Below are 13,407 nucleotides of genomic sequence, written 5' to 3'. Positions count from 1 at the left end.
CCAGGAGTCCTGATGAAGAAAGGGAGGAGGGATTATATGAGCCAGTGAGTTCATGATCATGATGGGGGAAATTGACAGCTGACCTGAGCTCCTGGGAACTCACAGACTCGAGACTGACAGCTGGGGAGCCTGCATGGGACCTACCTAAGGCCTCTGCATGTGGGTGACAGTTGTGCAGCTTGGTCTGTTTGTGGGACCCCGTAGCAGCGGGATAAGGATCTATCCCTGGCACATGAGCTGGCTTTTTGGAACCTATTACCTATGGTGGGATGCCTTGCTCAGCCTTGACACAGGGGAGAGGAACTTGGTTCTGCCTCAACTTGATATGCCATGCTCTGTTGACTGCCATTTGAGGCTTTACCCTTTCTGAGGAATATGTTGGTGGGGGGTTGTAGGAAGGAGTTTTTGGGAAGGGAATAGGAGGAGATGAAGGAGGGGGAACTGTGGCTTGTATGTAAAATAAATAAAGATATTTAACAAAAATGTAGATGGTCTCTGTCCAAAAGAAAAATGCCTCCAAGAAGTCTCAGCTTGCATCATGAGTATAGCAGACAGGAACAATGTCAGTCCATGTCATGAGAGAGTGTCAGGGAAGTCTTTGGCTTTGCTCAGCTTTCTACACGACTTTTAGCTTTGGGCAGGAGAGATACTTTGAAGGTATTTTAGTACAGAATCTTGTCTGCAATAGTGTCAGATCTGCCCAGTAGCCAACAACAGTTTGAAAATTCCCTTTGTATTGGCTAAGTTCTAGAAATAAATTGTATGGCTAATAAAATCGTTTAGTGTAATTGGATAACTGTAATCAGGCTTGGTGGTGCATACTTAGTACAATCTTATTCAAGAGACTGAAGTCAAAGAGTCTCCTGAGTCCTTGAGTCCAAATCCAGCATAAACAACTGAAACCCAATTTAAAAGTGTTGAGAATAAAGGCTTGAACTATCATGCTTTCATCATGTCTCCCTCCCAACTTCATGTCCTCCTTTTATAATTTTATTTTTAACTCACTGGAGTCCAGTTAGTGCTGCACATATGTTCATGGGCATGGGGTAATCCACTAGGACATGGACAACCTTGCAGTGGCCATACTTCTTTTTTTATGTACAAATTAGGAGCAATATTATTTTACATAATCCCAGTTCCCTCTCCCTCTGACCCTCCAACGGCCCCCATCCCACTCCCACCACTCCCAAGGGAGGGTGAGGCCTCCCATGAGGGATCATCGAAGTCTGCTACATCATTTGGGTCAGGATCTAGGCCCTCCCGTGTATCTAGACTGAGAGAGTGTCCCTCCGTAGGCAATGGGCTCCCAAAGCCCATTCGTGCACTGGGATAAACACTGGTGTGCAGTGTCCACACGGCTAAAGAAAAGTGGGTTCCCCTAACTGTGCAGCACCCATCAACTGCCAGTAGCACATCTGACATGCATATGGGCACACACACACACAACACACAGACGCACACACACACACCACACACACCACACACACACACACACCACACACACACACACTCACATACACACACACACCACACACACACCCACACACACACACGCACACACACACAGGGATTTCAGACGCCCTGATTTTGTGCAGATCACACACACACACACACACACACACACACACACACACACACACACACACACACAGGGATTTCAGACGCCCTGATTTTGTGCAGATCTTTGGCAGGGAACCATACGTGCTACAGGTTCATGTGTGCATCAGCCATTCATGTCCACAAGACAGCATTTCACAGCTCCCCATCCTCTGGCTTTTGTACTCTTTCTATCCCTTCCTCCATGATGTTCCCAGAGCCTCGGAGAGGGAGTGACACTTAGTCATTCACTGTCAGCACTTGGTCAGGTATGAGCTCGCTGCAAAGGGGAACCTCTCCAACCAAGGTTGAGAGAAGCATGCATTTATGAAGTAATTAGCGGCACATGATTTTCTTGGATTGAAAAGACACCTCCTCCCCAACCTCCAGCTCTGATAGTTTCTGTGTGGCTCTGTGGAGGAGGGAAAACATTTTGGCAGCCTCTGTGTTTGTGGAGTTCAGGTGTGCCGGGGAGGGGACATTCTCTGCTGGAAGTCCCTCTTAGATTCTCACACTACACCATAGCCTCTTCTTTCACTTAAGCAGAATCACTTCTGAATGTGGTAATTCAATCTATAACTGCTCACTAAAATAACGCCTGCCTACACCCAGCTCCCCGTTTTTCATGACACGCTGTGTTCTACCTGTTCTTGTTAGGAGTCTCAGCCTCCTGACCCTGACGGCCCACAGAGGGTTCCTCCCAGTCTGACCGAGAGAAAAGGTCAGGCTGGGGACATTATACACCAGTTCTGCACTGTGATGTCTACTCTTCCATGCTTAGCATCTTCTCAGCATTGTGACTGCCAGCAATGGCTCCAGTGTGACACCGTCAGACTCATATGACAGAGATGCTCATGGGTGACAATGCTAGAGTGGATCTATCTTGTGCATTCACAGAGGAAGGCGGCTTAGTTCTGACAGCGGGGCCTGGGCAATCAGCTTAGACATCCCAGAGCTCATCTGCTGGGGTGATGTATCATTTATGATCTAATAAAGCCACTGAACATCAGGGAAGCAAAGAATTCAGCCACTAGAGAGTTCTCACCTCTACCAAGGCTGAAATGGAGATCTTGTCTTCCCTGTGACTGGAAACTGAATCCCTTTGCTTCTCTCTTCTCTGCCTCTCTAGTGCTTGGATTAAAGGCACAAGCTCTTTTAGATGGATAGGCTTTTTGTATATCCAGGGTGGTCTTGCACTCACAGAGATCCATCTGCCTCTGTCTCCTGAGTCCTGGGATTAAAGGTGTGCGCCACCACTGCCCAGTTTCTATAGCTAACCTGTGTGGCTAGCTTTGCATTCTTATCTCCAGTGGCTTTATTAGATCATAAACAATATAATCACCACAATCTGCAAACAGGGAGATTGGAGCCACAGATGCCTGCCTTTGTCAGGATCCCTTTGGGTTCTTCTTTATTTAGGGAACTTTTGTTTCTCTTTTTCTTTTGCTGACCATGTTTGTTTTGTTTTGTGCTTAAAACAGGCTCCAAGTGAGGAACCTCGGAAATGAGACGCCAGCGTTCCAACTGTCACCAGCAGTGAGTAACAGGCATGCACCGAGGAGAAAGAAGGGCCATTCTTCAGCCACCCTCAACTGCAAGGGGGCCAAGCAAAGGGAGGCAACACGTCTATTTGCTGTTACTCTTAGTGAGATAGGTTAGGGAAGGTGACCATTTGGGTAAGAAGTTCTGGAGTGCACCCAAGCCCCAGCCTTAGGGAAATGAGAGACAGTTGTCTAGGGAGGGCCGTTTCCCTTTCCATGTGTATTCCGAAGAGATAACCATGTGATACCAGGCGTGCAGTTTCCTCTAAAGATCTCATACTCTGCTGTTTGGCTATCTGGACAGACTCTGTGGTGTTTTCCACAAGTACAGCCACTGGGAGAAGGAGCCATGACCTTCGTCTTCACAGCCCTCCTGGTCTATCTGGGTAAGATTTGAAGAAGAGAAGGGGATCATGGCCCGCACAGCCGGACTCTAGCCAATCAGGAAACTCCAAGGTGTTTCCGTGAAGGGACAGCTTGCTTATGTTGGCATTAAGGTAAAGTTCTGACAAGGGACTCTCTTCTAGGGTTGAGTCTGGGCCGAGTGACCTCAGTGTTGGCAGGTGAGCATGTGTCCAACTGTTCCAGATCCGTCATCTCTGGGGACCTGAAGATACCCCTGCTCAGCGGGGCTTGAGAGCATCGGGTGATACTTGGATGGGTGGGGTGCTGGAAATGAGGGCTGACATCTGAGGGGGGGAAGTCCTATGACAGAGCCTCTCATTTCTACTCAGGGAATGCTCCCAAGCCAACCCTCACCATTCAGTCAGGATCAGTGGTTGCCAGAGGGAAGCAGGTAACCATCTCATGCGAGGTGATCACAGGGGCCCGGGAATACCGTCTTTACAAAGAGGGGGGTCCACATCCCTGGCACACACAGAACACACTGGAGGCCACAAACAAGGCTGAGTTCTTGATCCCATCAATTGAACATCGATACGGAGGGAGATATCGATGTTACTATAAGACCCCTGCTGGGTGGTCAGAGCACAGTGACCCTCTGGAGCTTGTAGTGACAGGTGAGAGGAAACTCAGCCCCGGGCTCCGCCCCCAGGAAAGGGATTCCCTTGTCTCACAGCCCAACATTGGAAGGCAACACGGGCTGGATAAGCCCACTTGACATGTTAATACCTTCTCTCCTAGGATTCTACAGTAAACCCAGCCTCTCTATCCAGGCCAGCACTGTGGTGACCTCAGGAGAGACTGTTACCCTTCAGTGTGGCTCACAGCTGGGATTTAGCGGGTTTGTCCTGACTAAGGAAGGAGAACAGAGACCTTTCTTGATCCTGGACTCAGTGTTCATAAACTCTACTGGGCAGTTCCAGAGCTTGTTTCCTGTGGGCCCTGTGAACTCCAGCCAGAGGTGGACGTTCAGATGTTACGGCTATCACATGACCAGCCCCCAGGTGTGGTCGGAACCCAGCGATCCCTTGGAATTAAATGTATCAGGTGAGGAAGCCCCGCCCCATTATTGACTCAATCAGTTGTTGACTGTGTTAACTATTTTTTTTTTTTTTTGCCACAATCACAAATTTTTACTGAGGGAGTCCCCGGAGTCAGGAGGATGAGGGAAACTGAATCAGAGGCTCCGTTCTTGCACGTGTGTGTGTGTGTGGGGTGTCGGGGTGGTGGGTTGCAGTGGCAGCTGCAGGTAGGATGTCAGAGGACAGGCATTTGACAGACACCAGCTTTTCCACCAACACCCAGCCAATTTTCCCTGCAGGGCTTCCCAGGAAGCTCTTACGACCGACTTTGCAAGGCCCTCACCCCTTCCCCTGGAGAGAATCTGACTCTCCACAGTGTTGCTTTTACATTGGTTATGAATGGTTTTTTTTTTTTTTCTTTCTGTCCAAAGGATGGGCAACTGACCTGACCCACATCCTTGGACTGTCTTACCAAGCTGGGCTCTCAAGGCCAACTTCCCCTTGGGCCCTGTAAGCACCCCCACAGGAGCTAGTACAGATGCCATGGTGTCCGAAATATCTCCCTCAAGAGGCCAGTACCCAGTGACCCTGTGGACAGCCTGATTATAGTTGAGGAGCCAGAGTGGGTCCACTCAGGGACTCTAGACACAGGACCAGATGATGAAGAGAAGATCAGGATGAAAGATGGGAATCTCAGGACCAAAACACCAGGAGGTGGGGTTGGAGCAAAGTCATGGAAAGCAGGAAGAGATCCAAGTCACCAGAGACAGGTTCAGAACAAGATAGGTAGCCTCTTACCCATCTTTCTTCCTCTAGGACAGCTCTCTGCCACACCTTCCCTCTCAGGGAAGCCAGGTGTCAACCATTGAAAATAATGGACACTTTTCCTTCCGCCCAATGGGAGAGCAGCTGCTTCTTTTCTGTGTCAGTATCAGGCAGAATTCTGAATGAGCGCTGTGACCTCCCCTCTTGGAGATACTTGAAGGCGTTGTGGTTGTTGAAACTCATCAACCTACCTGTTGCCATGCCACAGTCCCTCTGTGGGACTCAAGATCTTAGATCAAAGGAGCCTTTCCTGTCCTGTGTGCTTCTGTTCACTTACTGCCCTGCTCCCAGGAGAACTCTTGCCTCTAATCACACACATTAGTGGAATTCAGGAAGTGACTCTGATGCAGACTTTGAACGTGAAGACCAGAATGGATTTGGAACATCCAGCAAGGAGAACAGTAAGAAACTTCTACAGAAGGAAGGGCTCATCCAGAAACGCTTAAAGTTACATGCGGAGAGGAACGTACATTTACAAGAGAAGGAACTCAGGAAATGGGGCCAGGGGTGTAGCCCAGTTGGTAGAGTTATTGCCTAGCACACAGGAGGTCCTGGCAGTATAAATAAATCGTGATTGTTATGAGTGCTGTATCCTAGGCTACACGGTAAGAGAAAGGCCTGCCTGGGCTCCGTAAGACCCCATCCCAAAGAAAAGAAAGAAGGAAAGAACGCAGACAGCAAGGAAGGAGGTGGAAAGCAAGGACAGACAGATGAAAGAAAGAAAAAGGAAACAAAGAAGGGAAGAAAGAAAAAAAGAGAAATGAAATGAATGAATGAACGAACGAGGGAGGGAGGCATTGAGGGAGAAGGAAGCAGAATGCAAAATTAAATAAAAAAAAAATACTGAACTTGCTAAGCAACGTAGTGCACACTTTTAATCCCAAGACTGGAGAGGCAAAGGCAGACAGATCTCTGAGTTCAAGGTCAGTCTGGTCTACCTAGAAAGTTTAATGACAGCTAAGGCTACAAAAAGGGATTCTGATTCAAACAACCAAATGAAAAAAAAAAGAACAAAAAAACTAAGAAATCTGGGCTATTTTAAAAAATCATTGCATAAAATATACAGCAAAGTCAAGCACAAACAAAACTTCAATTTTTCCTTCTTTTTTTTTTACACTTATTTCAGTTTTTAAAAGAATTTCACACATAATTGTATTTATACTATTTCTCCCCTTCCTCTCCCTCCTCAGCTCCTGCTACGTATCTTCCACTCCTCAAATTCATGACCTTTCTTTAATGACTGTTAGGTGTATGCATACATAAATAGAGCATGCTGTTTATGAACACAGTGCTACATTTAGTGTTGTCCGTGTGTGTGTGTGTGTGTGTGTGTGTGTGTGTTTGTGTGTGTGTGTACGCGCGCTTGTGTTTAGGGCTGACCGACCATTTGAGATTAAATCGCCTACCAGGGTCTCTTCCCCAGAAAAGATGTAATCTTCATCTCCCAGAATCCATCAGTTGCCTGTAGCTTCCTCATCTAAGTGTGGGATCTTATGAGATTTCACCCAAACACATTGGTATGTCAGCGGGTTTTATCACGCAGGTCTTGTTTAGGCGTATGTATGTATGTATGTATGTATGTATGTATGTATGAATGTATGTATGTATGTATGTCATGGTGCAACTCCTGGCCATAGACAGAAGACACTGTCTCACAGCAGATGTCCTAGTGCCCCTGTCCTCCAGTTCTTATAATCTTTCTGTCCTTTCTAATCTCTCTTCCTCCTCTTCTGAGATATTCCTTGAGCTTTAGGTATAGGGGTTGTATTGCAACTGTGTCAATTAGGGGTGTGAACCCCATGATTAGCTGTTCTCTGTATTTTGAGTAGTTGTAGATTTCTGTGATGGTCTTTGTATTCTGGAGAGAGACAAAGACACAAAGAGGGAGGGAGAAAGGGAGGGAAGGAGGGAGGGAGAGAGAGAGAGAGAGAGAGAGCGCTTTTGAGAGAGGGTTTTACTACATAACCCTGGCGGGCCTGAAACTCACTCTGTAGACCAGGCTGATCTTCAACTCAGAGATCCACCTGCCTCTGCCCCCCACCGCAGTACTGGGAATAAAGGTGTGTGTCACTATACCTTTTCTTAAAACGGTGCCAGGGAGGTAGAAAGGAAGAAAATAAAAAACAGGACCTAGAAGAAACTTGGGTCTCAAGTATTGCACACACCTTACTTTGTTAAAAAAAAATAATGTTTATTAGGGTTTTGTCTGCATGAGACAGAAGCCCTGGAAATGGAGTTGCAGATAGGTGTAGGCTGCTGTGTGGGTGCTGGGAATTGAATTTGGGTGGTCTGGATATATATATGCACCCAGGTAGCTTTCCAAATTTATTTATTTATGTTTTTTTTATTTTTCTTACTTTACATATCGATCCCAGTTCCCTCTCCCTCCCTCTCTCCCACCCTCCCATGCCCTACCCCCCCCACCCATCCCGCCCTCTAAAGGTGGGGTTTCTCTGTGTAAAACTCAGGTTTCTCTGAGTCCCTGGAACTTGCTTTGTGGACCAGGCTGGTCTCAAACTCACAGAGATTCACCAGCATCTGCCTCCAGAGCTCTGGAATTAAAACCCTGCACCACCAGCACTGCCAGCTGGTAAGCCAGCACTCTTAACCACTGAGCCACCTCCCCAGCACCCTGCCCCCAAGCCTTCTTCTTCTTCGGTTCCTAGGAGTAGTTCAGCCCCTTGGGCCATCACCAAACATGTCAGACCCCAAGGCAGGTGAGTAACAATTCTCAGTCACAAGACTCAAGACAGAAGATCAAGTCCTGAACAGGGGGAAGCAGTCTCCTGGGGCAATTCTCATCTGCCCTGACCTTTGTTACCTCTTTTTCTACAACCTCCAGTCTCGAAGCCCCAGGATTACACAACGGAGAATCTCATCAGGATGGGGTTGTTGCTCTTGGTCCTTGTACTCCTGGGCATTCTGCTGTTTGAATCTCAGCACAGCCAAAGACCCACCCAACACGAAGCCAGGAGAGAAATTAGGTCATCTGTCAAGGTGGCAGAAACCTTGGAATGAATCTGAGGATCTCAGGTGGTTCTGGGACACACAGTGGGGAACCATTTTCAGGGACTATCCAGGGAGCAAATGTGGTTTGAATGTAAGGAAACATCTGGGTGTAGTGGTGGAGAGTTCTTCTTACAGAAAATCACAATGTTACTTCTTCACCTATATCAGTGGTTCTCAACTTGTGGGTTGAAACCCCTTTGGGGGTCACACATCACACATCCTACATATCATGCATTTCCATTACGTTCTGAACAGTAGCAAAATTACAGTTACGAAGTAGCAAAGGAAATCATTTTATGGTTTGGGGGTCACCACAACGTGAGGATCTGTACGCATTACAGAGTCACAGCGCTGCAAAGGCGTAGAACCACTGCCCTAATGCATACTTCAGCTGACTATCTCATCCCTCTTCCTGCCTCCGACGGATTCGGGGGAGGGATAACCCTGTCCTATAAGTTAGCTTCTGGTTCTCACCCTCATGCATCTCCAGTTCTTCCTCTCTGCCATGTAACGTTTTACTTTATTATAGGCTACCACATACCTCACTTACACCTCTAGAACAAAGACCTTGGCTGAAATAGCAAAGATAATGCTCAAAAACAAAACTAAACAAAAAACATTCCAAAACGGAAAACAAGATCTGAATGCAGTGGTAACCCACAACTGTCTCTTGAATCCTGTTTTCTTTTCTTTCTCTCTTTCTTTCTTTTTCTGTGAATCCTCAGTTTTCAACACATATTCAACACCCGTATTTGTATTTGAAGGATCTTTCTGGTGGGGAACTGATGGCATGGGTTTGAAAATATAATTTTCATAATAACAATTACAGAAGAGAGGCTATGAACGTGAGAGAGTATGGCGCGGCATGGGCGGAGTTGGAGGAGAAAGAGGGAGGGGCAGAAATGATGTAAATACAGTACTCATAATAAATTTGGAAAAAATAAATAACTTGTCCCATAATCCTGGTGCATATGGCCTTGCCTAATTGCTGTGTAGAATTAAAGTAGCAACTTAAAAAAATAATTAATTAATTTAATTTAGAAACAATCTCCTTTTACATATCAATCCCAGATCCCTCTCCCTCCCATTTTCCCACGTCCCCCACCAACCCTCACATTCTACTTCCCATCCAGGGAGGGTGAGGCCTTCCATAGGGGATCATCGAAGTCTATCACATCATTTGGGGGGAGGGCTTAGGACCTCCTCTATGTATCTGGGATGAGAGAGGATCCCTCCATGGGGAATGGGCTCTCAAAGTTCATTCATGAACTAGGGATAAATACTGGTTCTACTGCCAGAGGTCCCATAGATTGCCCAGGCCTCCTAACTTACACCCACAGTTAGAGGACTTGGTTTGGTCCAATGCTGGTTTCTCAGTTTTATAGACAATTATAACACTATATAACTATATAACACTAATAGAATACCATTTATTTGGAGTTTAGACTTGATGTATGAAATAATATTTTACAATTTCAAATTCTTTTGTTCACTGCTAGTATTTATAAAAATAGCTGGCATGAGCCAGGCGGTGTTCCTGCCTAACTTACACCCAGCAGTTAGAGTGGTATCTCTGTGTAGTTCATAGTCAGACCGGTCTATAAGAGTGGGTTTGGATGCCATCTGTTTGGACTCCCTGGCATGGTCCAATGAATCGATCTTGAACTACTTTGTTGGTGCATTTCATGAAGTCTTTTATTATTATTATTATTATTTTATTATTATTGAGATGGGGTTTCTCTGTGTAGCTTTGGAACCTGTTCTGTAATTCTCTTTGTAGATCAGGCTGATCTTGAACTCACAGAGATCCACCTGCCTCTGCTTTCCAAATGCTGGGATGAAAGGCGTGCGCCGCCGCCACCACCACTTGGCCCATGAAGTCACTTTTGAAAAGGGATTAATCCTGTGCTATCTGCAGAGATACTTACAGGTGTTTCTGATATGGGCCTTGGTTTCTTCCCCCCCCCCAAGTGGGCTCAACTGGTTTTTGCTTTTCCCCCCTGTCACAAGCTGAACAATCTATGGAGAGAAGGGATATTGTTGCCTTCTTTGTGATTTAAAATGAGATTTCGGGGTTCTTATTGTTTAATGTTAATTTCAGTTTCAGCATATTGTCTTATTCAGATGGAAAAATCTCTCCGTTCCTAGTTTTCTGTGACTGTTCAGGGGGTCGGGGGGGTTCTGGTTTTTTTTTTTTTTTCCCCCAAAAGGCCCCCTCGGGTGGGGTGTTTTTTTTTCTTTTTTGGGGTGATGGGGGGGGTTTTTTTTCCCGAATGACTCAGATTTATAAGACTATGCAAACCTGTTTATCATGCTGTATACATCTTTGACACACGTTTGATTAAATTTGCTAATATATCTATGCATCACTAATAATGGCAAAAATTAGAAACACCAATGACAACTGATGCTGGAGAGGATGTGGAGAAAGGAAAACACTCCTCCACTGCTGGGGGGAGTGCAAACTTGTACAGCCATTTTGGAGATCAGTATGGCGGTTCCTCAGGAAAATGGGTATTAGTTTACTACAGGGCCCGGCAATCCCCCTCCTAGGCATATACCCAAATGATCCACATCCATGCAACAAAGACATGTGCTCAACTATGCTCATAGTAGCATTATTTGTAATAGCAAGAACCTGGAAGCAACGTAGATGCCCCTCAACTGAAAATGGATAAAGAAGATGTGGCACATCTACACAATGGAATACTACTCTGCAGGAAAAAAATCAACCAACCAACCAACCACCCAACCAACCAACAAAAAAAAAAAAAAAAAAAAAAACCAATGGAATCTTGAAGTTTGCAGGCAAGTGGATGGAACTTGAAGAAATCATCCTGAATGCGGTAACCCAGTCACAGAAAGAGGAACATGGTCTGTACTCGCTCATATATGGATTTTAGACCTAGAGCAAAGGATCACCAGCCTATAATTCACACCACCAGAGGAACTAGGATATAAGGTGTATTCTAAGAGATTCATATAAAGTCCCTCACAGAAGGGGGAAGGGACAAGTTCTCCAGAGCACATGGGAAAGTGGGAGGGGGGGCAGTGAGTGGAGAGAGAAGTAGGAGAAAGAGAAGGGGAGGAGAAGAAAGCACATGGGACTAGGAAGATTGAGTCAGGGGAGGAGTAGAAGACAGGAGAGAGAGAGAGAGAGAGAGAGAGACAGACAGACAGACAGACAGACAGAGACAGACGCAGAGAGAGAGAGAACATAAAAGAGGGGCTATTATAGGTTTGAAGAGAAAACTGAACCTAAAGAAATGTCTAGAGACCTACAAGACTGCCGCTAACTAACAATTTGAACAACTGTGGAAAGGCTACCATAAATGACCTTCCCTGATAATGAGATCAACATCTAACTTATCTACCATCATGGAGCCCTCATCTAGTACCTGGTGGAAACAGAAGCAGACACCCACAACTAAACACTGAGTCAAACTAGAATCCAGAAGCAGAGGAAGAGGAGGACAAGACTAAGTTGCAGAAACACATAGAGACAGATGACCTGAACAAGGAGGAGCTAATGGGCCCCCAGACTGAGAGCTGGGAATCCAGCATGGAACTGACTCAGAGCCCCTGAACATGGGTCTCAGCCAGAAGGCCTGAGCAGTCTAAGGGACCTCAGACAGTGGCACCAGGATGTATTCCTTGTGCACAAAAGGACTTTGTGGACATATCCCCCATGGAGTGATACTGCCTTAACCTAGAGACAGGAGAGAAGTCCTAATCCCTACTTCAAAGGACTTGACAGATTTAGATGACCCCTCCTGGAGGGCATCACTCTACATGTGGAGTGAGGGTGGGTGGGAGGGGAGGGTGGTCAGGGTGCATGTGAGGGGAGAGAGGGAAAGAGGGAGGGAGGGAAGGGGGGAAGGAGAGGGAACTGTGATCAATATGTAAAATAAAAACAAAAATAAAAAAAGAAACTGAACAAACAAACTTAGCAGAATTAAATTGTGGTGTGTGTGTGTGTGTGTGTGTGTGTGTGTGTGTGTGTAAGAACATGAAGGATGTTTGTCTCTGCACAACCATGTGAGAAGGCTGGGTGTCCTGTTCTATCATTCTCCATATTACCTCCTTGAGACAGGGCCTCTTACTGAGCTTGGAACTAGGATGAAAGCACCAACAATCCTGCCATCTCTACCCTAGACAGCACCAGAGGCTTCCGTGGCCATATCTAGCTTTTTTCATGAGCTCTGGAGATTCAAACTCAGATCTGCGTACTTGTGCAGTAAAAGTACTCATACCACAGAGTCATGCACCAACACTCAGAATTAATTTTTAATCATCTAAATACAACTTACTACTTCATAGCACCATAACACTGACCCACTTTAATTCTTGCTCCCGTTTCTTCTCTGACAGCACTTGGAGCTATTTCTGTCTCTCCTCCTCTGCTCCTACCTATGCACATGAGGCTTCTCTATGGGATGACCTGGGAATCAGTCCTGAGTGTACGTCCTTGAATTAATGACATCTGCTCTTCCAAATTTATCATCTTCTTCAGGTAGTGCCTGGCAGGGATGACTCCATTGTGACCCACACCCATTTGAGACAGATGACCATGGGGGACAATACTGAATGAATCAGTTTTATGTATACACAGAGGGAGGTAGCTCAGCGGGCAATAAGCTGAAACGTCCCAGTGGCCATCTGGAAATACGGGGATTGGAGTCACAAATGCCCGCTTTTGCCAGTATCCCTCACCCTACTTCCACTACATGGAGAGCAACCTCCTCTACAGACCTCTGAAGACCCTTCCTTCTCTGTCCCTGCCGTGCTCTGTGAAATGGGTTCTTCTTTATCCAGGGACCTTTTGTTTCCCCTTTTCTTTGCCTGACCATAATGATCTGAATATTTCACAACGTTATAATACACTACCTGTAAATTTTCATAGTAGAGAGAGGCTTCCCTATTGGCCAACAGTGATTTATTTATGAACCAATAAGAGAAACATATGTACAGAATGACATCTCCCACCAGTCTAAGACACCATAACACCATGG

General features: G+C 46.1%; 1 protein-coding gene across 1 annotated transcript; it reads left to right on the top strand.

Annotated features, from left to right (window-relative positions):
- The first annotated feature begins 3,486 nt into the window (after positions 1-3,486).
- On the top strand, positions 3,487-8,520 carry LOC127238513 (leukocyte immunoglobulin-like receptor subfamily A member 5). Its single transcript, XM_051207127.1, has 6 exons — positions 3,487-3,523; positions 3,635-3,700; positions 3,872-4,156; positions 4,281-4,586; positions 8,053-8,103; positions 8,229-8,520. Exons 1-6 carry the CDS (start codon positions 3,487-3,489, stop codon positions 8,402-8,404), a joined length of 921 nt encoding a protein of 306 aa, XP_051063084.1. The 3' UTR covers positions 8,405-8,520.
- The last annotated feature ends 4,887 nt before the right edge of the window (positions 8,521-13,407 follow it).

This window comes from Phodopus roborovskii, unplaced genomic scaffold, assembly GCF_943737965.1.
Source record: "Phodopus roborovskii unplaced genomic scaffold, PHOROB, whole genome shotgun sequence".
NCBI classification, from domain to species: Eukaryota; Metazoa; Chordata; class Mammalia; order Rodentia; family Cricetidae; genus Phodopus; species Phodopus roborovskii.
This window is presented reverse-complemented; position numbering and strand designations above follow the sequence as displayed.